At 30.6% G+C, this 27,206-nt stretch overlaps 2 protein-coding genes across 3 annotated transcripts in view; both read right to left on the bottom strand.

The window, feature by feature from the left end:
* LOC126740106 (fatty acid-binding protein, adipocyte) overlaps window positions 1-27,206 on the bottom strand; it is a 484,513-nt gene that overhangs the window by 232,185 nt on the left and 225,122 nt on the right. The window lies entirely within an intron of this gene.
* Window positions 21,189-24,735, bottom strand: LOC126740107 (mitochondrial import receptor subunit TOM7 homolog). Its single transcript, XM_050446016.1, has 3 exons — window positions 24,529-24,735; window positions 24,392-24,440; window positions 21,189-21,359 (listed from the first exon to the last, which is right to left on the bottom strand). The coding sequence occupies exons 1-3, from the start codon at window positions 24,626-24,628 to the stop codon at window positions 21,347-21,349; spliced, it is 162 nt and encodes a 53-aa protein (XP_050301973.1). The 5' UTR covers window positions 24,629-24,735; the 3' UTR covers window positions 21,189-21,346.

The raw sequence follows: 27,206 nt of genomic DNA, 5'->3' as shown, positions 1-27,206 counted from the left end.
ATACTCGACAGAACACTGTCCGGAAGATTCGCTAATCTTCCATGCCTTTCCAGAGATGTCGTGTTGTGTGCTCGCTTTTGTCATTCCGGAATGACGAAGGACAGGTTGTATTGACTGCGTTGCCAATATCGTTACAATACTATTGGATAAGAAACGCCACGTCTTTGATTGAAACTATTATTTTAAGAATATTCCAATTATTTCCTGCCTATATTCTTTAAAATAACGAAAATTTGCTAAGAAAATTAGCAAAAAACTACCCAATTCGTCTCTGAAAAATAAATTTGCAATATTACAAGCATTAAAAATTTGAGAATAGGAACTTCGTTTAGTATAATCAAATATATAGTCAATCTTTATAGGGCATATTAAATCCCAAGATGTGAGTATTTATTAATAATATTTAAGCCAACACTAAAAGTCATACACTATATTGGTACTTAATATAAACATATTTTTCATGACAGACAAAAACATGCGTATTGCACATAAATGACATAAACACAATTAATCTTCTGCCTTTATTTAACAATATTTTTTCGACTCATATAAATTGGGCAGGTTCTCCAGATGGCGGCAACCAATGCTAGATTATAATTATTATTTAATAGTTTCGAAATGGTTAAACTTTGATTTTCTCCCACTTGATTTAGAGTCTTCGGTCGACGGTAATAAAACCAAAATTATAATAAAATTATAACCAGATGAGAATCAAAACTCTTGTGAAATTATTGTTAATTTTCATTAAATAATTTTAAAGGTTGACTTATCTTTGACTTTAAAAAAATAATGGAAACTAAATTTTATACAACTATTACGAAGTATGTATTTCGATACAGTCTATCACGTAAAGGAATAGGCTCCATTCTCTAATTATTGCAAGAGCCCAACCTTAGAACATTGAAAGCCTTTCAATGTTCTAAGAGCCCAACGCACTTGTTTCGGAATGAGTATATATGGCGCCATCTAAGGGTCATGGTTCAAAACATGAATAAGGTTACTAGAATAGCAAAGATTAACCATTTAAAAAAATGAAGCATTTCATAGTTAGAAGTTGTTGTTCAGGAGCGGAAAATAATTTAGTAGTTCTCACTGATAAAAAAGAATTATTTTACACCCCTATTACGTAAATATCTATTTTACAATTTTTTTCATTTTTTTAAAGCTATTTACATTATATTATCCAAATATTTTTGATACTCTGTTTACTGAGAAAAAATTTTTCAAAAAAATAGTCTAGGATTCGACTACAAATTGTATTCGCAAAATCCAGTATTTTACGGACTAGTTTACGTATTTGACTATTACGTAGTTAATGAAAATAACTATGCTAAGCATTTTTTACGAATAAAAATTTCCAAAAAATATAACAACAATGCGTTTATTTTGCTTAAAAGTTAATTATGTTATTCTGAAATATCTCTACCTTTGATGCCTTCCGTCCATCTTATTATATCATATTTTATTTTTCTATACTCCACTTTGCTCATCCATTCATTCATTCACAGAGGAGGCGAGAGTTTATGCACTCATTCTGCGCCAAACAATTATTACATTTATTCCTCACAAGCATCATGTCCATAAAAACTTCTGTTAAATAATAGGAAATGCGGTTTTAGTACATCAAACAACTGATGTCGACATCCATAAGTTATAAATAGTTATGTCAACCTTCACCTTTAGGTAAATTAGCGGCGAATTTTAACCACAAACTCGTTTTCATGTAATTTCTTTATAACCGCCAAAAAAAAGCATTAAAATAAGATACATCATCCAAATATTTATTATCAAAGGAAGAAAATATCAGGGCTGTCTGCAGATTGTTTTATGTTGAAATTGCGAATTAAGATAAACTAGAAATACCAGATTTCAATGTCAAACTGTAAGGTAATTCGGTTACATATGTAGTGGCGAGTATTTGGTTAAAATAAATTGTCAAAAAATACCGACAGTCTTATTACCAGGTAGATATAGGTTTTTAATTAATATAAGTTATACACTATACAATGTTCTTTAAAAATAGAATTTACATTTTTAACATTAAAAAATTACTTAAGAAATTATTTTTTTCATCTTTTTTATTATATATTAATAATTTATTATATTTAGGCTTTTAAAGTATGATGTTATTTGAAACCTATGGTTTCATTATATATTTAAGGCTTTGTTTTTTGTGAGTTATTATGAAAAGGAGTATGTTGCCATTCTCATTTAATTTTCTTCTTTTAAGCAGGTCTTTATTTCTTCCAGGTGTTTAGAGTAATATTAATATTTCTAAAAGGACCAGAGTCGAGTAGTAAACTTAGTTCAAGTTACTTGTACCAAACAATTTAAATTGTTCCAAATAATCTAATTGTCATTTCTTCTAGACCGTTAGATTGATCTGAGGTTCAGAATCGTAGTCAAATAATAGATAGATCGTATATTTATTCAAAAAGCTGTAGAACAACGCCAACAAGGACCAAATACTTATTATTTAAATTAAAATATATTAAATTTCATTAATTTGTATGAAATGCCTTTTTGTATAAATAATTGACTGAAATTTACAATTTATGAACTTTAATATTTAAATAAAAACTATTAAATATTTTGATAGACCTAAAATTGACTTTGAATTTATGAATACTTACACTTTTGTCATAATAAATCTTACTTGCCCTTGGTATCGTAATCATGTAAGTACTGAACTTGAATTTTCCACATCAATCTCCTATCATGTCTTAACAGAAAACATGCTCCACTGAAATTAAAGCTATTTTCATATTCGATATTTAATTCTTTCACTTAAGTGTAACCAAAAAAAAATTAATTGGGTTTTTTCTACATGTAGCATTAGTTGGTTCAAAAAAAGAAATCCAAATCCACAAAAAGCATTTTCTATTTTTTTTTCACTGAAAATAAGCGATGTGTCCTTTGCGTACCTAATTAAATACTCTCAGCAGCAATTAATTTGTGTATTAGGTATAAGATAACGGTCCTAATTCAAATTCCTTTAGGCAGTATGTTCAGACTTCAGAACAGTTTTTTTCTCTAAAAATATAAATTCTTAGCTTTGAAAGCCATTCTAATGTTTTATAGTGTATCGTCACATCTTTCTCTACTATGTTACATGTTATTGTAAAAAAAAAATCTTACCTAGTTACTTGTTTCACATAATTAAAGTTATTGCAAGCAATTTATTAGTTATGCCTATACTTTTGGAATCATTAAGGGTTCAAAGTCGAATATAAATTCCTCTAAGTAGCTGGCAGTTTTGTATTTCTTTTAATAATCTGTAGTAATTTTCTGAGGCTTCCTATTTTTTTTTCAAATAGTTCCTGCAACTCTATAATGTTATCTCGACCCTTTTTATTATTTAGTATTTATAGAGTATTTTTTATTTCTTTCAGGAGTTACTTCTTATTTATTCTATGCACCAGAAGTAAAGTCTTATTTCTTTATGGCAATTAGAGTTATCCTTAATTAGCTTTAGGCAGTAAATGTAATTTCTTATGTTTTAGACATTTGGAACAAGTATTGTATTTAAACCATTGGAATCTTTGGTACTTCGTGCAAATAGTAGGAATCATTTATTGGTTGTTGCCCGTGGTGTAATTTTTAATTTCTTATAGGTATTTGCGGATATTTTTTTTCTGAAGCAATAATACTTCCGAAAAATTGAAGTAATTTGATTATATTTTCTACTATTGCTTCTCAGACACTTTAAAAAATGTGTTTAATTTTTTTTTGTTTTTTTTTCATGATACTGCAAAATCATCTTTCATTTATCCTAACCAGCTCTGTTTTTTTTTAGCTAGTAGACGTAATATTTTGTTCTTTCAAACTTGTATATTCTAGATGATTCTGGACTTTTGGTACTTTCCAGAAAACAGAAGAAATTTCTTGCTTTCTCCAGTTCTCCAGTATGATATGTTCTCCAGGCCGATATGACCAAGTGATTTATTGTTTCTTCCAGGCCCTGGGAATTACTTCCATAATATTTTTTCATTTGTATGTAGTTGGCCATTTCTTATTTTTTCCGAATAGTAGGAGTTTTTTCTTGATATTCCCATTTTTTTGATATACCTCTTCTTTCTTAAGACTTGTCTTTGATACTTCTTTCAGGGCACAGACAGTATGTGTAATTTATTGTTTTTTAGGGTTTTATATCTTTTGGGCATACTTATTCTTTATATCTCTTATATAATCTCTCCCAGTTATAAAGAAAGAAAGAATAAGTTAATAAAGGCGAAATAAAAATGTAATGCCTTAAAGATGAGAGCCTGAAAGGTCGCAAGTTTGTATCAATAATCTAAAGGGGAAATTTTTAAATGAGCATCAAATATTATGAATGTACAACAAAATGCGGTAACTATTTTAACTAACATGGCAACTTTTATATTTCTGTATATCAAATAAATTTATCGGTGAACAAACTTAAGGCATCATTATATTTTTAATCTGCCAACAAAAGCAGGCACCAAAAAATACACAAAGCTTACAAAAAATCTAAATGAGCTTCTAATTTTCAAAACCAGTTTACCAAAATACCAACTAAACTTCAAAAACTCTAAATGAGCATCTAATTTTCAAATTCATTTCAACTAAAATATTATATAATCATCAATTTTTTTTCTTAAAAGTTTTTATTTTGCATTCGGCAACAGCTTTCGTAAATGAATTACAAAAAAATCCAGCAACGTGCGTTTATACTGGAGCGACAGTTAACTGCATTTGGGATTCGAGGATGAACCAATGTCCTTTCGCTTTGCATTGTCTACAAAACATTTACTGGGGTGAGTAAAATATCATGCAAATATTATTATAATATTTAATATACGGTATTAGTTGTAGGAACTACAGATAAACATAGAAAATTTCATCCGATATGTCTAGGAGTTTCGACAAACGAGCGTCAGGAAGATTTTACCATGTTATTTAATAGTTTAAAAGAACAGGTTTTGTTTGTATATGGACATTCTCTACAACCGTCGGTATTAGTTTGTGATGCCGTAGAGAGCATCCAAAATGCTTTTACAGAAGTCTTTGATCCTGAACCCATTGTGAGAATGTGTTGGGCACATGCAAAAACAAAAATGCAAACCAGGGTTGAACAAACTTGCTCAGACAAAAACGTCCGAAAGAAAATATTACACGACATTGATGCTTTACAGTCCGTTACTTCTCCTGAACATTTTACTAGCGCATCACAGCTTTTTATGAGGAAATGGAAAACCCAAACTAATTTTATTAAATACTTAAAAAAAGAGTGGTTAACTCAAAATTGCAATTGGTACCTAGGTGCTGCCCCAGGATCACCAGCCACAAACAACGCACTGGAATCGTTTAATAGAACCATAAAAGATAGCAATACATTACCCCAAAGATTTCCTTTGTCTCGTTTTCGGGTTATCGCATTGGAGATGGTTAATGAATGGTCCTGCAAAACTACAGAGGAGTCCTCTTCAATTACTCCGCTTATTAAACTTCCTGAGTGGACAAAAGCATATCAATGGGCAAAATTAGACAAAAAAAATAAAGGTGTTAAATGCTGACACGAAGAACAATGTCTATATAGTACCAGGAGGTCAAGTATTGGATGTTCAGGCTGAAAAACCTTGGGAAACTTTTGATGAATTCAAAGAATTTTTTTTTCCACTTGGAGAGTAACAATTCCCAAAGAAAAAGATGATTGCATGAATGGTAGCTGCAATTGTTCACAGTTTTTTAAGATGTATATGTGCAAACATCTTCTGGGCCTAGCAATTAGATTAAAATATATAGTTCTGCCTGTAGAGGTAAAAAATATCCATATTGGACAAAAAAGAAAGCATGGACGTCCATCAAAATCCAAACCTGCTTTGGTAATTCAGTGATGTTTTTAATTTATTGAAGTCTTATTAATAATTTGTTTAATGTTCACTCTTTTTTGTTTTGTGGTTCAAATACTGTTTTAAAAATGGCTTAATTTTTAATTTATTTTTTTAATTTTATAAATAGAAGACAATAAAGTATATTTGTGATGCCTATTTTTGTTTTATTTTGTGCTCACTAGCTTTTGTCATATTCTAAAGTATGAAGTTCAAACAGTTTTTAGAAGCTTTATTGTTTAAATAGCTATCCAGATTAGTATAAAACAGTTGACAATATTAACTTTATTAGATGCTAAAGATTAGATGCTCAATAAGTACTTTTGTTACTCCACCCAGTTTTTAAACGTGCTAAAAAGTATAAAAACTGATGTTCGATTAAATACTATTTAAAGAGGAATTGACTTTAGAAAAAAACTTAATCTAATCTAATAAATCCTAAAAATTACTTGGGTTAAGGTATCAGAGCTGATCATACGAATTAGTCCTAAAGAAGTCATTAAGTAGAAATAACAAAATTCAGCTTTGTCAATTATCCCAAAGAATTATGTATTTCAATTCAGAGATAGTTGGATCCATGTCTAACTTATACAAAATGTGAATTAGACACTGATGGTGCAAATCTGCTTCTAAAAAAGATTCCATTGACCTCAGTATATCAAAATTTTAAAATATTTATTACATAACGTATAACCGTCTATATAAAGATTTGAATTTTGCAATAATTTCTATTAAAGAATTATTTGATGGAAAAAAACGACGCTCTAATAAAGATATGCACCCTTGATAAATAATTAAAAAACCTTTACTGACCCACTTTCACCCAAAAATAAAATGCAATAATAATATTTTACTCAGATGTTTATCTGGTTCAAACAACAAATGAATTTTAAATCAGCGCAGTACCATCTAATAATAGAAGGTTTGCTTAGCCATTCGAGTAACCATCACCTTGACATGCAACAAGAACCACCATGAACCTTTTGTGCTATTATATTATATTCGTCAACAAACTAGATTTAGCACACCTTAGGTACAAAAAGATCTTTGCTCAAAACTTTTGGAAAAAGGTACTTTAGGTGATTCTGAATAAAAGTTCTCACTATTGACTGAAGCCTTTTAAAAATCAAAGTTTAAGGGTAAAATAGACTTTGATTTTGATGACATGAATCATCAAAATACTGGTCATAAGGTAATGGGAACCGGGAGAGTTATGTACTTATAGGTAAAATTGTATACTAACTCGCTCCCTACAAACTCCTACAAACACAAAAAGATTAGCCACAACTACACACACATTCCAGACAGTGTTTTGATACATTTCATCCTTGGATGTTTAATTATATGGCATTTATGTATGTTTGCGTGTATACGTGTGTGTTGCTAATTATTTTGTCTGTGTGGGAGTTACTTGGGAGGAGGTTAGTGTAACATCTTGCCTAGTACATTAGACTATCACGATTTTCATTGGATTATCGACAGTAGAAGAGCTTAAAAAATTTGGCCAAAATTATGCGAGGTCATTTGTATTCTCTATCTAGATTTAAACCCAATATTATCATTTTTTTTCGACAATTCGTAGGCGTATCCAACTTACTTCTTCCCTATAACTTACCTTTTGTTTCACCTAAATTAAAACTAAAGAAGTTTTTCAAATGTTTTTATTTAAAAAATTGCATAAACTATTTTTTTAACAGATATAAAGTAATTTTTTGTTTTGTTTATTATTACTTATTAAATTTTTTACATGTTTAGTAGATTTATCTTTAGGTTAAAATATATGAACAATATTTGAGGCACTGATATATAAACTTGGATATTCAAATAGTAGGTTGTTTTTATAAAATTATAGCACGTATTACAGCTTAGGACGTGTCTTGAATATCCTTTCTAGGAACCAAATGGCACAATTTTGCTACAAATAAATTGCACAAATCAGTCTGATAAATATTCCAAACAAAAATTTTAATTATTACCTTTAAGTCTTGAGTCTCCAATTTGCAACCAATAAGCTTCATCCTAATATTTACTAAGCTCCACTTACTAAGTAAACTTTAAATAATGCCCTATTTACCTTAACAGAAAATACAAGGGCTATCATTATAATTTGCACAAGTTTTCCATAAATTGTCATCTTCAACAAAAGCTTTGATACAACTCCTAAGTCTGGTATTATTTTAATATTCAATGAATCACAATTCTAATTCTTAGGAGCTCATGAACTTGACCGCTTGAGCAAGTTCATTCTTCATTAATTTTCACTTCGCCTAATAGCAATGGTATTACCCGATGACGCGATTAATTTCTTCTAAAGAATGTTTAACACTGGCAAGTAAAATGTTTATTTTCTGTACTGAGCGCTACTCTTTTACTAAACCACGTTCGATTTCGTTAAAAGCAATAGGCCGAATATAAACATTCATATTATAAGCGAATTCTGAAATTCGACCCGAAAACCGGTAATGCGAATCGTTCTGGGACTTTGCGATGGTGAGAGGTTGATATCATAGGTATGGTCAAAACTGTAAGGCGCATATTCAATTTGAATCCGGTTTTTTTTTTACTTTTCTCATGCATCAGTGTTGTATACTAGGAGCTAATTAGAGCGGAAATTCTGCTCCCCATTCTCGTAAGACTAAGAAAGGATAGTTGATGAGTTATTCTGGATTTACATACGTAGTAGACATATTGATTAGAATCGTTCATAGAAAATAGATAAATAAGATTTTAATGCAAGAGACAAAAATGTAAGATTTTTTCATGGCTAACTAGATAGTGTTGCTAGATTTTTAAATTTCTTACAGGAAACATAAGATACGGGCCATCAGAAGGGTAAGCTCCCCAAAATCCTCCTTAAAAATTAGACTTACACCATTTTTGGAACGGAAAATAAAAAGAGCCCCCAAGAAATGGGGACATGCAAATTTTCAGAAGAATTGATGCATAATAATTATTGTAGTTACGATTCCAAATAATCGATTTTCTTGAAGAAATTTGCGTGGGCTGTAGCTCTGAGAAGGTGCATTTTAGAACACGTGTTGATGAGAAAATCAAGTCTTATTTTAACTCTAACAATACGCTCTTAAAATATTTGCACCGAATTTTGTAACACCCTGTATATTAATTAATAAATATAACTAATCTGACCCTCCGAAATAAATAATGTCTTGAAAACTTTTATTTATTATAGAAAAGATAGAACAAATTTTTAATTATACTTTAAATGCCTGGTAAACAAAAAATTACGTCAAATTAATGTCTGAATTAAATAAAATATGTTAAGTTTCGAAAAACTATTCCCAATACCTTAAAACCATAAAAAAATACTTCAAAGTTACTAAATTACCCAAAAAGAAACTGCAAAAGGCTAGAAAACGCGAAAGAGTATTACCAATTTTAGAAGAGACAATTTATCATAAAATGACTTTTATACATATACTATTTATAATAATGCGTTATTTCCTCTACATCTAGATTTTCAAAAAGAAACTCTAGAAAGCTTTTTTAAACTTATTAACTAACATTCAGGTCTATTTTTGCATGTTAATGGTACTTGGGATCTACATAATATGCACACAGCGCATAAATTCGATTTAATTTGATATCATAACATTTACGGCTCTAAATCTCTACAAACTCTATTCTATTAGGAAAATTTATTAAATGACCTTGGTTGTTTTAGGAGATACAAGCCATTTAATATGCCATTTTAATAGCCAAATAACACAAGGTGTGGAAAATAAATAGGTCGGATTTAATGTTTCTTAAATTAGTTATGACAGCTTCAGAGGATATTAATAAATTGTGGAAACTTCGATGTTCTTTAAGTTCAACTCATTTTTTATGAATGAAATTCACGGTACCTTCGGTACTCTTTACTTATAGCTCCTTGCGCTTTCTCGAATAGATACGAACTGGTATTCTGTACCAAACACTAGATTTTAACTTGACTAGTGCTTATACAAAAGCCACTAGCAAGAACTTGCTAAGAGTTACGTAAAAGTATTTATGATTTTAAAATACTTTTACGTAATCAGCAAATCATAGACAGTTGAAAGCAATGTAGTCAGCCAATAACTCTAAAGGTAAAGACTTATGTCATTAATAAACAATTTTACTACGGCTTTTGTAAAACCATCTCTGAAACCGATATATATTTCGTTTTCGATCTTGTTGTTAACAACCGATCGAACTTCTAGGTTCACTTAAAATTTTTAAACCTATAAAGGTACCTTAGGGAAGAGCGAGGAAACTTATCGATAATTGTTGCATACAATTTGGTGCAAAAAATATGGTAATTGTAGTTTAGTGAAAAATATTACGTACGTATAGGGCTCACCACTCCATCGAGTATGCTCTTTTATTTCAACAATGAATAATTTGTTGTAGTCTTCATGAAATTCATGGTTTTTCACGAAGAAAGGGTATTTCTTTTAGCTTTTTCATTTTCGGTCTTTACCTAGTTTCCTGTTTTCTTCTTTGTTGTTTTGCTTATTTGTTACCTATCTATATTTTTTTTTATTTAATATTATTGATTAATTTTAAAACTTTCCCTTAGTTGATAGCCCACCTTGTAGAATTTTGATTTATTAAGTGTACATAAATTTGGTAAGTGGTTCGTACTATTTGTAAGGCACATATGATGACACTCGACTAAGGGGTGAAATAGAGTAAAAAAAAATTAAGCTATTAGAGATACTTCTGGGTGAGCCACTTTATTGTAAACAACGTGTTTCACCTATGATCTGTTATACTGATTATGACTTCTATCACGGATATCTTTGTGTTCTAAAATTCTTAGTGTTCGAAAAATGTAATTTGTATATTCAAATAATTATAAAACAAAAAATGGATGGAGGTTCCTCAGACATGAATATCTTAAAGTTGAGTTTTTTGCAATACAATCTAAAAAAGGAATTAAAAGATATTTAGTAAATTATATATTTATATTAGCAGCTCCTCCTAACCACAACTTTGAAGTTTACAGGGCATCAAAAAAACAATAACTTAAATTTAGAAAAGTGACTATATTCATTTTCAATTACCAATATGCAATTTGACTACAAAACCTCTTCATATTTGTTTGGCCTTAACCAGCTTTACTTTAAAGTTTATTCATTGGAACTAATTAATTTTGCATTAAGCTTTAGGCCCTTAGTTTGATAAACTTCGAGACTTAAACAATTTTTAGACTATAAGTATCTTTTTGGTCAAAAATTTTTTTAAATAATAATCTAACATATACTTATTGCTTTAGACATATGTAGGATCTCCATGTATCGAACATATTGTTACTCTAGGCGTTTTTATTCATTTTATGTGATTATGTCGAAAACAGATTAAAATAAGTACATATGCAAACAAATTTGTTGTACTTTCTCAGAGAGTCAGATAAAAACATTAAACGATTTCAGTTAGATAAGAAGATTCCATTCCACAATTTTTCTCTTGCAATAATTGGATATGTGAAAAGAATATGCATATATGCAAACTAATTAGTACAATTTCAAGAAAAAAATACATTAAATAGTAATGAAATAAACTCGTCACAGGTCTCAAATTTATTAAATTAAAGTCAAAGGATTACACGTGTTTCACCCATACTAGGCATCGTCAGATCCACTTGTGTATTCACTAATAAAAATAACGAAAAAAGAAGCAGAGGAGGTAACGAAACGAGAGGAAAAGAGGTAGTAACTAGTCTCCGTCCGATTTTTTGATATTAATATATTTCTATAATTTACATTCAGTTAAAATAAGCTTCCTCTCAGTAGTCCTATGGTTGCATCCTTTGGTGATCAAATCTTTTTATCGAAAAAATCTTAGGAAAAAGGATCTATGTTAAAGTTTCTAACCAGTTAATAACAATAGAAAACCAGTTAATAACAATATTCAAAAATCATAAAACTATTCTTAAAAGGTATGAAGGGCCAATAACTTAGTCATAGTCAATTGTATAGTTAAGTTAGTTTTTAAGATTTGTTCGGCCATGCTTCATTGCATTTTTCGCTCTATTAGTTACATCTTTAATATATACTACCACTTGTAGGTGTAGTTTCAGTTTAGTTTTAAACTTCATCAAATATGCTAACATCATTAGCGAAACACGTGGGAGTAAAATAGTTTTGGTTAGTGGTAAAAATGTCTCGTGATTTAAGCTTCCTCTCAAAACCAAATGTGTTGGTCCGTGGTCCTTAGTTACAAATTTATAATTATGTTCCGTTTATTTCAATTCCAAAGCTTTGTTTAGGCCTTTTAAAAGTTAACAGATATCTACATCATAACGGTCGTTAGAGCACTAACATAAAAAAACTTAATATAAATACGTTCAGCGTAATATTCCAAAAATTATTTACTTTCAGCATCCCAGTTGGGCTTTAGATTGGGTCTTTCCACATCTGATGCAATACGTAAGTTGATTCTGGAAACAGAAGATGCACTTGAAAGGTACTTACAAGCGGCTTTCTGTGATCTCTCAAAGGCATTTGACTGTGTCTGTCTTGACATCCTGCTGCACAAAGTATTTATATCTAAAATGATAAGAAATTTATACCAATTTATACCGACCTATATTTTTAAAAGGTACAATGGTAGTAGTTAGTTGGAAACAATGGTAATGGTACTTAGGGTTCAATTTTAGGCTGATTATTCAGATTCTATTCCTATTGTATTTGAATGATTTGTCTCTTCAATTGAATTCTTGAACTATAGTTTAATATGCAGATTATACCACATTTCATGCGTGCCATATGGATTCTGAGACCCCACTGGGTATGCTGACACTGGGTATGCTGACAGAAGGATTTCAGGTAGGAAAAAATGGCTTAGTGCAAATTCATTGTTTAAATATAGAAAAAAAGTTTAATTCTCCTTAAGACCTGATAATAACATTTCTCAGAATGCTATTAAATATTTTGGTATCTACCTTAATTAGGATTTAAAGTCTAAACAATACATATAAAACCTATCTTCAAATAAGCTTGCAAGCATATCTTTTTTAACCATTAAATTAAAAAAACATATTCTTTTTTTTCTTCAGGTTCAGGCAATTATAACTTTTTCTTGTAACTACTGAGCTTTTCTCAAAAAAAGGCCGTAGGTTCCTCAACCATGATGTTCTTCTTCCGGGCCCTCTTTTACCCAATATCTTTCTTTGCATTATGGTTTGCAGTAGGGTCTTTATTTCTCATAACATGCTCCAGGTATTCGATTTTTTTTTTAATGGTGTACATGACTTTTAGATCTTTTTAATTCTTTCTAGCACTTCTATGTTTGTAATGTGTGCTGCCTATGGAATTTGGAAAATTTTTCCTTTACATATGCTAACTTTTTGTGAGTATCCAGGATTCTACGCCATACAATAAAACAGAAAAAACATAGCATCTAAAGAACCTTAGTTTCATTTCAAGAGATAGGTATATTGTAACTTTTGAAGATAGCACTAATTTTGTGAAATACCGTCCTTGCTTTTCCTATACACCATTTATTTCTTGTGCACTGTCCCATTACTTTATTACGATGGTTCCAAGGTAACAAATTGTTGAACACGTTCAATTCGAGTTCTGTCGACATATAGATGATCTCCATTTATATCTCTTTTTCTAATGAGAAAATGGTACAAAATAACAACTAATAAAAAAAATTAACAAATAATGTTTTCGTAAGAACTCAAAAATAACAATAAAAAACAAATAGACAGATCCGTTATTACGCATCAATGTAAATTCAGACTCAACCTGAATCCACATTGGTACGTAATTACGGATACGTGAGGCTATCAAGCCTATCCGTGACTTTTAGTCCATCCACTAGAGGTATGCGTATCCGTAAAATGACGTTATATTTTTACTCGTGTTTTTAGTGTTTACGGTTTTGACCTTATACAATAGCTTCAACTTATTTCTATGCCATTTAAAATGGGATTCTCGGATCCCATAGACGTTTTCTGGTATAAATAGATGAAATCAACATTTTGTCATATAATTTCCTGTGTTTTTGACTTAAATCTTTGCCATCGCCTGTTGAGATTACAAAATAACTAAACAAAGAGAAAGTGTAACTAAAAAAAACTATAATATATACTAGAGCGACACTAAATAAAAAATTTACAAAATAAAATAAAATAATAACAATGAAGATGCATAGATTTTTGCATAGGTCACAAGAGTCAAATGAGGGGAAAGAGAAGGAGCAGAATTTATAGCAAAAAAAACTATAGTAGCTTCTTGGAACTGGGTAGATCAGAGGATTGGCAGCGCGTTTTGTCTACTGAAAGCTCTTTGAGTCATTTCACGCAATTATTTGTGAAAATTTTAATAAATGTTTTCCGATAAAAACCTTAAAAACGAAAACAAAAAAAATTGGATTACCAAGGGTCTTAGGGTGTCTGCTAGAAATCTTAGATCACTGCACTATATTCGGAAATTTTTTATAAATAACATTGCTTTTATTAACTATTTTAACAAATATAGAGCACTGTACAGACTAACAATTAAGACTGCAAAGCAAAAATACTTTAAAAAGTCGCTTAGGTAATTCAAATAATGTTCAGGAGGAGGCTTGGAAGATAGTAAATGAACTAAGAGGTAAACGGGGCAATATTGTAAAGGTTAATATTGAACCTGATAGGCTGAATAACTTCTACTGTACCATAGGTAGTAACATAGCAAGTCAAATTCAGGGTTTTTCCAAGTATGAACAGTTTTTTGAGTATAGGGCTGGACCAGATTCTTTCTTCTTTTTGCTACTCTAAAGGAGATAAATAAGAAAAATACGTCTGGCTATGATGAACTTAATGTAGGGTTATTTTTCAATTTACCTGATTCGGCACTGGAGGTACTTGTATCTGCAATTAATCATTCTTTCAATAATGGCCAATTTCCCAATTGTTTTAAAGTAGCCAGAATCATGCCTTTGTTTAAGGGGGGAGCTTCAGAATCACCCTCTTTTTACAGACCAATAGCATTGCTTTCCACCCTCTCAAAAATCATCGAGAAATTGGTTAAAAAGCGACTTATTGCATATTTAGCTGAAAAGCAAATTATAAGATCGGAGCAATTTGGGTTTCAAAGCGCCAAGGGAACATCAGATGCAATCTTTTCATTCTTTGAGTCCTTATTTTTTAACTTGAACAGTGGTGATATTGCTGCAGCAGTGTTTTGTGACTTGACCAAAGCATTTGACTGTGTTAGTCACGAAATACTGCTGTGGGAGCTTGAGCGGTATGGATTCAGAGGTCTGGCTCTTCAGTGGTTTGGGTCTTATTTGCATACTAGAATGCAGAGTGTTTCTGTGGATAGTGCCCTTTCAAGGAAGCAGCTTGTGACTCATGGTGTTCCTCAGGGTTCAGTTCTTGGGCCACTTCTATTCCTCATTTATATTAATGACATGGCCAATCTCAGGATCTCAGGTGAATTCATTCAGTTGATTCATCAGCGGATGATTCAACAATTTTATGGCATGACACGAGTGCGATGAATCTAAATACCACAGTTAACAGAGATATTGTTGAAATCAAGAAATGGTGTGATTCCAACAAACTGTGTTCAAATATTTCAAAAACTAGTGTTATGAATTTTAAATGCAATTTAAATAATGTGTTTTTGGAGAATCACATTCTAAACAACTTAGACGAAAATAAATTTTTAGGTTTATTTATTGATAATAAACTAAAATTTGAGGGCCATATCACGCAATTGGGTAGGAAAATATCAGCAAATTGTTATGCTCTTAAATTGGTCGCAGAAGAGGTTGATTTTGACATGGCAAGAAATGTTTATTTTTCTTTAATTGAGTCCCATTTAAGGTATGGTTTGTGTTTCTGGGGTGCATGCACACATTACTTATTTAACTCTTAGTTGCAAAGGCCTATTATGAAATAATTGAATTTTTGTCGGATAGATTTTAGTAATTTTTACCTTTTTCTTGCAGGACTTTAGGTATATTGTGTATATTTTTTACACCATATCATTTCGCCTAATTTATTTCTGTGATTCATTTTTTTTTACAGTTTTACATTTAATAAAATTTTATATTTCGGGAGTGAATAATATCTGTTTGTGTTATACATATTGATACTCTTGACATTACATTAGCTTTGTATGTTTTGGTTCAGAGTCTTGGAGGAGTATTTCTGAAGAATGAGGACGTTGTTGAATTTACCGGAATAGATAAACCATATTCATGGAAGCAGAATGCCTTTAGGATGATGGACCATAGCATGCTAAATAATCTTTTTACATGTTTGTGTATATGTTTTTCTTTTTTACAGCTTTGTCAACAAATTTCTACTTTTATGACAATAAAGCATATATTGATTGATTGATTGATTGATTTAAATAATAAACATATACCTAGCTCGAAGGCAAAACCCTGGTTCTCCTTCTCCTCTATATGTCATATGTACATGGAAACATTGGTGTTTTAAATGATTTTTGGACTGACTATTAATGAAAAAGCCACAATAGACACATTCAAAATAGGTACAACCCGGGGTCGAATCCAAACTTGACATTTTAAAGGAATGGTACAAAATTAAAACTAGTAAAAAAAAATAGTTTCAAAACAAAGGTCTTACCTAGAAATTACAGAATCCCACGCAAAAAAATGTTTTGGTAAAAACTTAAAAACAACAATAAAAAACAAATAGCACAAAGGACTGAACGGACGCACAAAACGGAATGAAGTTCGAATTAACCAACTTCTATCCGTGTTTTCCTTCACGTAGATACGTGAAACCTTTCAGGCCTCTCATTAGCTGATAGCGATCACGTAGTCCCAACGGATCCGAGATTACGTATAAATGTGGATTCAGCCTCATTCGTACATGTCACGTCAGTGTCAGTAAACAAGAAATGTCATCATCAGCTGATTTTGACTGATTTAACAATTCAAACAAAACAACAGAAGACAAATAAAATATAAATAAATATTATAAGAAGTCTAGAAAAGGTCCTCAGAGTTGTTTATTAATATTATTCTAAAGTGTTTTATAAATCAGCTTGTTTCCACGTTTCTAATTACTAAATTGAATAATTGAATTTACTACACATAGTATATGACAGTGCATCTTATTAAATAAATGTATTCTCCACAAAAACATTCAATATTTGCCAATATTATAACATTTTTATTGAAAGAGGTAAAAAACAGTTATAAAATTTTACTTTACTAATAGTTTCTTTCAGTGCATTAATGTCATTTAATTAATTATTATTCTTATCTAGGTTATTGCAGATTATTGTGAATTTGGAACATGTGACGAAAATACAGAATATTGCTGCGGTGAAAATAAATGTTGCAAAAAAACAGTAGAAGTATGGTATTATTGGTAAGAAATTAAGTATATTACCATAAAATAATTAGCAATTTCAATATGTCACTGAAATTTGAATAAACAAACATTGACCCAATATTTTTAGGGCCATAGTGCTGCTAGTAATAATTACAATTATGATTGGTGCCTGTTTCTACATTAAAACACTAAAAAATAAGTATGGAAATTACAGTAAGTTGAGCCAACAGTTTGAGGAAGTATCTACAGGGACATGAAAGAAGCTTTTATAGCATATTTTGCATCTTTTATATTATTTTAATAGTCTAAATGAAATGATGTTTGTTAAGTTCTAGGTTCCTAGATTTATTATATAGGACCCAGATTTATTATATATGACACTTCCAGAAAATTTACAGTTATGAAAAATCAATCCATACCTAGAAACATTTAATTGCTATTTCAGCCAAGTAGTAGTCAGTATTAAGACTGAATATAAATTCATGACATAGATTCCCAAATATGTAAGTTTTCCAGGTAACAATGATGGTGAAATCTGATGCTTTTTACATTTAGCTTTACCAAGTTTTTCATACCTTATACTGATAGGCTGAGATTATCATCTACAGAGAATAATTGAAATCATGTAAAACATTAAAAATCTTTAAGTTATCTGCCTAGAGAAGAAAATTTTAAAATTAAATGATATTCAGGGGTATATTGAAAAGCATAGTGGTTAATTGTAAACATTTTGAATTTATAAATGTACTGATTTTAATAAGCTGACATCTCTTTATTAAAAGTTATAATCTTAAGTCGTTTAATTAAATATATAACAATAATGAATGATTTCAATTTACTAAATAGAACTAAGGGTTGATGAGGCTTCTCAAAATCAAAGGGTTTGGAAAAATCTGTGTTCACATCTGCTGATTTTACCCAAATCTGAGAAAAGAACTGGCATAGATTATCCAAAGTGCTAAATGTCAAGGTAAGGTGGCATCTATTTTAAATTATGCATTTTCCCAATTATCAAAAAGAATATTAATAATTGTAGTTATTTAGATAGTGAATTTAAATATATGAATTATCTGATACAAACTCTGGCACCTACCATGTTAAATAACAAGAACATTACATAGACATCTTTATTTATTCTTTAGTTTTTAAATTATTTATTATGAGTACCTAGTTTTAAGCTTTTTCTAAGATAGATATTGTTTTATTTTTTTATAATCACATTTTCTTGTTTATAATGATAGGCTTAGTGATATTTTAATGCTTAATTATTTTGTGATAATTGTGTGTGTACCTTGTTTTAAAAACATTTATAAATAGCATTGATTTCTGTACCAATAGTATAGAATTAAAGTATAATTTTTTTATCAGTTTTAAACAACCTTATCTAATTAAGTAATATAGTTCTCTTTTGGAGCAGATAGTTTTTGTTCTCTTATGCTTAAAAACACTGCTTATACTCTGTCTTACACTTTGTTTAAAAGTTATCTATTCAACAAGAGCAATTTGAAATATAAATTATATTCAACCCAAAAAAAAGGTTAAGTAAGATTGTTATTCTCTCCACAATAAAATACAAAACATATTTAAACCTATATCAATCAATCAATCAATATATGCTTTATTGTCATAGAAGTAAATTTGTTGACAAAGCTGTAAAAAAGAAAAACATATACACAAACATGTAAAAAGGTTATTTAGCATGCTATGGTCCATCATTCTAAAGGCATTCTGCTTCCATGAATGTGATTTACCTATACCGGTAAAACCAACAACATCCCCATTCTTCAGAAATACTCCTCCAAGACTCTGAACCAAAACATACAAAGCTAATGTAATGTCAAAAGTATCAATATGTATAACACAAACAGATATTATTCACTCCCGAAATATACAATTTTATTAAATGTAAAACTGTAAAAAAAAAAAAAAAATCAGAAATAAATTAGGCGAAATGATATGGTGTAAAAAATATAAAGAATATACCTAAAGTCCTGCAAGAAAAATGTAAAAATGACTAAAATCTATCCGACAAAAATTTTGTTATTTCATAATAGCCCTTTGCAACTAAGAATTTTTTAACACGTTTTCTAAAAAGTTTCCAGCTACCTATACCTTTTAAATCTGCAGGAAGATGATAAAAGAGTTTTTTACCATCAAAATTAAAGTTCTTTTGATCAGTGAACTTGTAGGCATAGGCAAGAGCACATCATTAGCTCGTCGACTGTTATATTCATGCCTCTTAGTTGTGTTCACATTTCTAAATTTCTTATGAACGAGGCAAACAGATTCCAATATAAATAAGACAGAAAGGGTTAGGATTTTATGATTGATATATAGCTGTTTGCAAGACTCTCTCATACTCACATTACACAGACGTCGGATCGCTCTCTTTTGCAAAACAAAAACACTATTAAATAAGTATGGTGTGCATGCACCCCAGAAACACAAACCATACCTTAAATGGGACTCAATTAAAGAAAAGTAAACATTTCTCGCCATGTCAAAATCAACCTCTCCTGCGACCACTTTTTAAGAGCATAACAATTTGCTGATATTTTTCTACACAATTGCGTGATATGGCCCTCAAATTTTAGTTTGTTATGAATAAATAGACCTAAAAATTTATTTTCGTCTAAGTCGTTTAGAATGTGATTTTCCAAAAACACATTATTTAAATTGCATTTAAAATTCATAACACTAGTTTTTGAAATATTTAAACAGTTTGTTGGAATCACACCATTTCTTGATTTCAACAATATCTCTGTTAACTGTGGTATTTAGATTCATCGCACTCGTGTCATGCCATAAACTTGTTGAATCATCCGCAAACTGAACGAATTTACCTGAGATCCTAAGATTGGCCATGTCATTAATATAAATGAAGAATAGAAGTGGCCCAAGAACTGAACCCTGAGGAACACCATGAGTCACAAACTGCTCCCTTGAAAGGGCACCATCCACAGAAACACTCTGCATTCTAGTATGCAAATAAGACCCAAACCACTGAAGAGCCAGACCTCTGAATCCATACCATATATATTATGCATTTCAGCTATTGTAATAGCCAACATCCATTTTATTGTGGGGAGCATGACAACCTATTTATCTTTATAGTTCCACTCCTCTATTATATGCAATTTTATATTTCTACTATTATATTTAACCAATTACCCTTAAAGTTCTAAAGGATAACCGACATGGCTTTTGTTCGGGTATGACTTCTACCAACTGTCTAATTTTAGAATATTTAATTTAATCATGTACCATTCTTAAACCTTTGACCAATCTACCATAAACTCATAATCAACAAATTAAACATTTGGGTTTGGATTATTCTCTTTTCACATGATTGCAGTTTTTTTATCTAAAAGACCACTGGGTTAGGGCCAATGGCTTATCATAGGAGATTGTAGGTAAACTCTAGAGCACCACAAGAGTCCTTTATGGCTCTTTCTATTTTACCAACGACATCAACTATATCACTGATTCAGACAATATTCTATTTGCATATGATCTTAACCTCTTTAGAGGAATAATAATCTCAAAAGGGTCAGTAGTATTTAAGATCTTGGTGTACCTTTTGATACTAATTTGTTATTTAGTGAGCAACTTGGTGTAATTTCTTGCCATAGTGAGAACCAAATGTCTCAAGCAGTTACCCTTTTCCTTATGTTTGACCAAGTTTAGATGAGGCATTTATTGTGTGGTCTCCTGAGTAGGATTATGTCATTAGGTGTAACTTGTGTTTAAGAACTCTTGTCTAAATATTTTTACATAAACTGACTTATTGATTTTCTCATCTAGACTGAGTGTTTTGAACTTCCATGATCCAACTTTGGACTGTTTAAGGAGGTTTTATGTAAACTGATTAAAAGACATGATCCCTTCATGTCTTTTAATCAGTTGAGTGTCAAAAGTAAGCAATTATTGTTTTACTGGTAGGTGTTTTATTATTTTCAGGATAAGCTCAAAATAGAAATAAACAGTGAATTATGTAGGGACTTTTAAATTCATTTTATGTATTGCTATTTAAAAAGAAAAGCTTTGCTAATTATACAACTTTCTATTCACATTTTTTAGCAATTAATAAAACAATATACTAAAAACACAGTTGTTTGTTTTTAATGTATTGGCCATCTCTCTGCTTTCACTTAAGGTAGAACTAACTGTACACTATTTCTTTTTTTTTTGGGGAGAATCTTTACCATAGTAAGCTAAAAGAAAATATAGATTATTAAAATATTGATTTATGTTATAAAGTGTAATATTTTAGCCAATTTTCCCTTTTTTTAATTATAATATTTCATGCTTCTTTGAGTACCAGGGTATCAGTTTTCTGTAGGTGTAGTATAAAGGTTTTATTGTGTTTATAAAGGATTGCCTGTATTTAACTTACATCAAAACTGATACACTGGACATTACTGGTTTAATACCTTATAGAAAATCAAAATATCAGGTCAAGTCATTGCTATTATTTAAATCATCTGTCTCACAATCCTTCTGGGCACCTTGATATTAATAAGAGATGAAAAATTTGGATCTCATCACTGAAGATCTACGAAAAAGAGCTGATCAAAGGTTTTGTGGTGAGAACAACTTATGAAGAGACTAAAGATTACATAATTTCATCAACTTTTTCTCTACACCTCAGAAGTTAAATCAAATTCAACACTGTCAAGCAAGATTTCACCAATGCAGTGTATATTTTTTTTATTGTCCTGTTTTGAAAATACTATTTTATATGAGGTGAAGATTTTTAAAAAGCTTATTATAAATCCGTTGTTGTCATTACATGATGTGTAAAATTACACTTATGTAACAAATATTGCAGGCAGAAATTTATGCCACTGAAATTTGTGCAGAATTGCAGATAAAATACCAAAACTTAAATATCTACTCAGATAGTCAGAGAGGGCTAAAAATGCTAGACTTCGACAACTGCTCATCTAGAGCTGTATGAAACTGCAAAGAAGCCCTTCATATCGACACCCGCAACGAAAACTATAGTAACTCAAAAAATCTCTATTTTTAGTTAATATCACGATAATATGTCTTATAAAGTCAAGATTTCCAAGGAAAAGTATAGTAACTAAATTTGAAATGTAGGCAACACACATAACATAAAACAAATATATCGTATCTATTTGTTATGACTAGTTTACCGAGAAAACAATAGTAAGTTGAGTTAGTATAGTTTTCGTTGGAAAATAATGCGGAAGGATCATACTATGCTGAGTTACAATATCGTGATATCTTTAATACTAAATTCAACATAAGCTTTTATAAACCGAAAAAAGATAGATGCGAAACATGTTCTAGCTTTGAAATGGCTGATGAAAAAGAAAAAGCTAATAATTTAGAAAAATACAACAAGCATATTTATAATAAAAACCTTGCCAGATCTTTAAAAGACTGTGATAAAGAGCTCACAGCTGATGATCAAGAACTTTGTGTGGCATGCTTTGATCTACAGGTCCTTCAAACGCCTCAGTCAGATGTTGGTGAATTTTACTATAAAAGTAAAATTGCAGTTTACAACTTTACTGTTTATGATCTAGGAACACACGAGGGGTTTTGTTATGTCTGGACTGAGTTAATTGCTAAACGCGGACCCAATGAGATAAGCAGTTGTTTGCTAAAATTCCTAAAAGGTTAAGCAGAAAGAAAATTGTCTTATATTTGGATAATTGCAGAGGACAAAACCACAATCGGTTTATATTCGCCATGTTTTGTTATGCTTCGAAAAAATTTGGATTTGAAATAGTTCATCGGTTTTTGGAAAAGGGTCATACCCAAAATGAAGGAGATAGCATGCATGCAGTAATTGAAAATGCCAGAAAATGCTTAAGTGCTATCTACACCCCAGATCAATGGATTAGTGTAATCCGCATGGCGAAAATCACCGGAAAATCTTACATTGTGACCGAAATGAATCAAGACGACTTCTTTTCATTTTCGAATATAGTAAAATGCCAAAATTGGAAAAAATCTAGTACGGGAAGAAAAGTATACATCAGTCTAATAAAAAAAACAAAATACTTGCCGCAAAAAATTGAGAAAGTCTTGCTTAGATATGAATATGATGGAGATTATGAATTGCTTTCTTTACGACCAAAAACTACTCGTCGATCTTCAGCTAGCAAATTAGGCACCCAGGATCTACCAAGGTTGTATACAAAAATTACAAGGTCTTAAGGAACTCTGCCAAAAGGGAGTTATACCAAAAATGTATCACAATTTTTGTGACACATTAAAAGTTAAAGAACAGGTAGAAAACCTGTCCATAAAAACTTAGCTATTCCAGGGAATGCGAGTAGTGATGAAACCGACGATGAATAATAAATTAGTACAATTTTTTATGTATAACAAGCCTATGTTAATAAACTATAAGTATTTACTATTTGTTTTTTCTTTTATTTAAAATTGATTTTTTATTTATTAACATTTACTAGTTGTCAGTAAAAAGAGTATAGTATCTCCTTTTTATTTGCTTTTTGTCAAACGAAAACTATAGTAACTTAACAAAACTTATTGAAAAAAACAAGAAAATAACCTAAAAGAAAGAAAAATACAATCTTTTAATATTTAGTTAGTAGGAACAATCAATATATTGATGTTTCCTTAAATTTTAGTTGAAAATACTAACTTATATTATACATCATTATTTTAAATCCCATTTTCTCAAAATCTGCAAAAGGGAGTTACTATAGTTTTCGCTCTAGGTGTCGATATGATAAAGGAAAGTAACATAATCTCCTTAATGTGGGATATACTGGAATTAAAGGGCAAGCAGACTAGCAGAATCTGAAGCCAAGAAGACTTTATAGAAAAATGACCAACACTTATAATTTGCTTCAGAACTGAACCCTTCTAACCAGTTTAAGCTTTCTTAAACACTGAATTTATTTGCACTCTTTGAGTTATTGATTGGTTTATTTCTATGAGCACTACATCTCTCCTCAGACAAACCAAAAAAATGTGTAGTATATAATCAACACCAATTAGGTAATTTAGGATTTTATTATCAACACCACTCTAAACATCCATCTGATTTTGTAAGAGCACCAGTAGAAAGATACCTTTTAAGATCATAAAGAAAGTTTTTAAATGCTACTGAATATATTCAAAATGAAATTTATCTTATTTATTAGATTAGATAGATTATTTTCAAACTTAATATTAATTATCAACTTAGTTAAAAAAAAAGTTGGCTAAAATATGTTTTGACTACATTTTGGGTACCTACTTTGCTATTGAAATTTCTGGCATGCCAGGATCAGCTCCTTGCCTAAATCCTAAAATTGAAATAGATTAGAATTATTAAATCGTCATACATGTTCATAAAAGGCTTTAGCCTCCTCCTAACTATGCTTGCCCACTTACCTAAATAAAGGACAGTAGGAATAAATCCATAATGGAAAACTGTTTTTCCCATTTCGATAACAATGGAAAGGCGTTGTTTAACTCCGTCAGAAAGAACCATTTTAATATTTAGGTAAATACACTGAAAATTTTGGTTGAATAAAAATTCAAGAAAACGCCAATAAAATGAGTAAAATATGGATTTTTTTAGAGGTTAGGTTAAACGTCGGATTTTGACGGTAGGCATGTAAACAGCACAAAGAACCGCGGTATTGCCAAATGTTTCAATTCTCGCCTAAGTATTTTTCACCTAATTTATATTTTTGGTTCTTGAGTTTTGAGTTATTATTATAAAATTACATGCTTTAACTATTATTAATAAATCTGTTAATAATGGCAACATATAATATAGCGTTGAATTAATATTTTACCCAAATATTGAATCAACACTAATAGTTCATTATGTTGTGTGCAACCTTTTTTGGACTTTACATTTGTTTTCTGGTGTCAGCTAAATATCGATATGAAATTAGCGATTGAGGCTTTTGAGCAAAACGCACAGTGGCGTAGGTACAGATAATTTAAATCCAATAAATAGATTTTTTATTAAAAGTTTGAATTTAACAAGGATGTTTGGACCTTATTTTTTCATCTGCTAAGCTAGCGAACTTGTGCGTCTTGTCTTGAGAGTTCTAGTGTGGTTTATCGTCCAACGGGGTTAAGTGAATAATAGTGGGTTAAATGAAATATCACAAGACAGTGCCATTTTCGTATCAAGATGATCTCGCTAGTTTGTCTTAGCCCCGTGAAAATCGATTTGCCAAAGCAGAATTTTGGGCGGCGGCCATCTTAAGGTGACTTGACTGTAGAAAAAATTTGACAGTAGAGATGTTAATGACACTCTTGACGTTGACAATTTGCCAAGCTCAGGGAGTGCTTTCAGCCGAGGCTAAAGCCTAACCAAAAACAACATTTTGCTTTTTAACTTGTCTGCTGCCTGCTGAAAACGGTAGGTGTCGGGCGTTCTAGATACAAGACGCGATCTGCAGCCCTCTGGTATCAAATTCAAAATTTCGCGGGTGCGCAATGGAAAATAGTCTATAGCTATCTCGTTTGTCGATTTGTTGACAAAACACCAAATTTGGGATAACTCGGTTTTCCTCGATTTATGCCTTTGGCGAATGAGTTGTATTAGAGCAGATAAATAAAAATTGATTTGTTGCAATTATTTGTGTTCTTAACAATTTATATTTTTGTTTTGAATTTTTAAAAATCGGTAATACCTTATGAAAAGAATGGCAACACATGGTACGGAATATGCAATGGATTTATCAACTCCTTGTAACTTGAGAAGTCATGTGAACATTTAGGTATTATATATTTTGAAACGTTATACCTGCAGTTGTAAATGGATATTTACTATAAATAAGATCACTGCTTGGAAGTTAGTAATGAAACTTTAGAAATTGATTCTGTTGAGGTTTTTAAGGTTAGTAATTATTGTTACTATTTTTGCTGAGTGATGATATATATATGCTTGTATTGGATTTATTTTTGTAAATGTATGTTATCCATAAGTTACTAGTATCTTAAAAATGGTTAAATTTGTTATCTATTACAAATCAAAGGTAAGCTTTTACTTACAGCTTTTTTTAAATCTCTGTTTTTGTTTTAAACCTAACTTTCATTATTATTTTATAATATTCAACAATTCTCTGCCGTCAAGTTAACACACATTGTCAAAAGAGAACATTTTCAGCTCCATATTAACACATAATAATAATATTAATTTAACCTATTGGTGTTAGATTTTGGATTAAAAATAAAAAGTAGAAATAGATATATCTTATTCTAAGAGCAAAAAAAATTAACATTCTTATTCCTAAAACCGCTTCTAAAAAAATTCGAATGGCAGCACCGCGAGCAAAAGCTGATGTTATCTTGCAAAATATCAACTTGTCAAACGGCTTTGTGTTTACATTCGGCATTCGTGAAGCTCTATTTTTTTTCTTTAGTTTTTGGTTGAAAAAGGAAAAAAGTCTCATTTAAGTGTTTTTGTGAACTGTTACGACGGTTAAAACTTAAAAATGGAGATTCGAGTCGATATTTTCCTAAGTAAATACGAATACTGTCTTAATTATAGATTAATACTACTAGGAAACTCCCGTAAATAGAGATCGTCGTATTCGTATGATTCGTACCGATGGTACCTTTTCGTATTCGTATAAATTCGTATCGCACCGAGCAGTTCTAGTTCTACCGACTACGTTTAGGTTGTATTGGCAATCGCAATTTGTATTAATCGTATTCCTACTACTATCCGCATCATGTTATATAAATACATTTATACAAATGTACAATATGTCGCATATGAGGGCATATTGTACATTTATACAATACGTACGTCCCGGCGTATTATATATATCTACGATTTAATTTTAGTGCAATTGATACGAATCTTTTGATAATAATCACTAAGTTAGTACAATTCGTATGATTCGAATATTAATAAAGATTCGAATCGCCCAACTCTACCTGTAAGAGCCAATAGAACACTGAACATGTATTGACTATTGCGCTCTCTGAATTTCGAGGAGTAGTACTAACCGGAAGTGAAAATGGGTCTGTGACCTCATAATCGCGGGTAATTTAAGATTTGACTATACCGTGCGCTTAAAATTAGTGGGAAATGCGAGGTT

This window comes from Anthonomus grandis, chromosome 9, assembly GCF_022605725.1.
Source record: "Anthonomus grandis grandis chromosome 9, icAntGran1.3, whole genome shotgun sequence".
In the NCBI taxonomy this organism is placed as follows: Eukaryota; Metazoa; Arthropoda; class Insecta; order Coleoptera; family Curculionidae; genus Anthonomus; species Anthonomus grandis.
The sequence above is the reverse complement of the archived record's forward strand: the minus strand, read 5'-3'. Positions and strand labels throughout refer to the sequence as shown.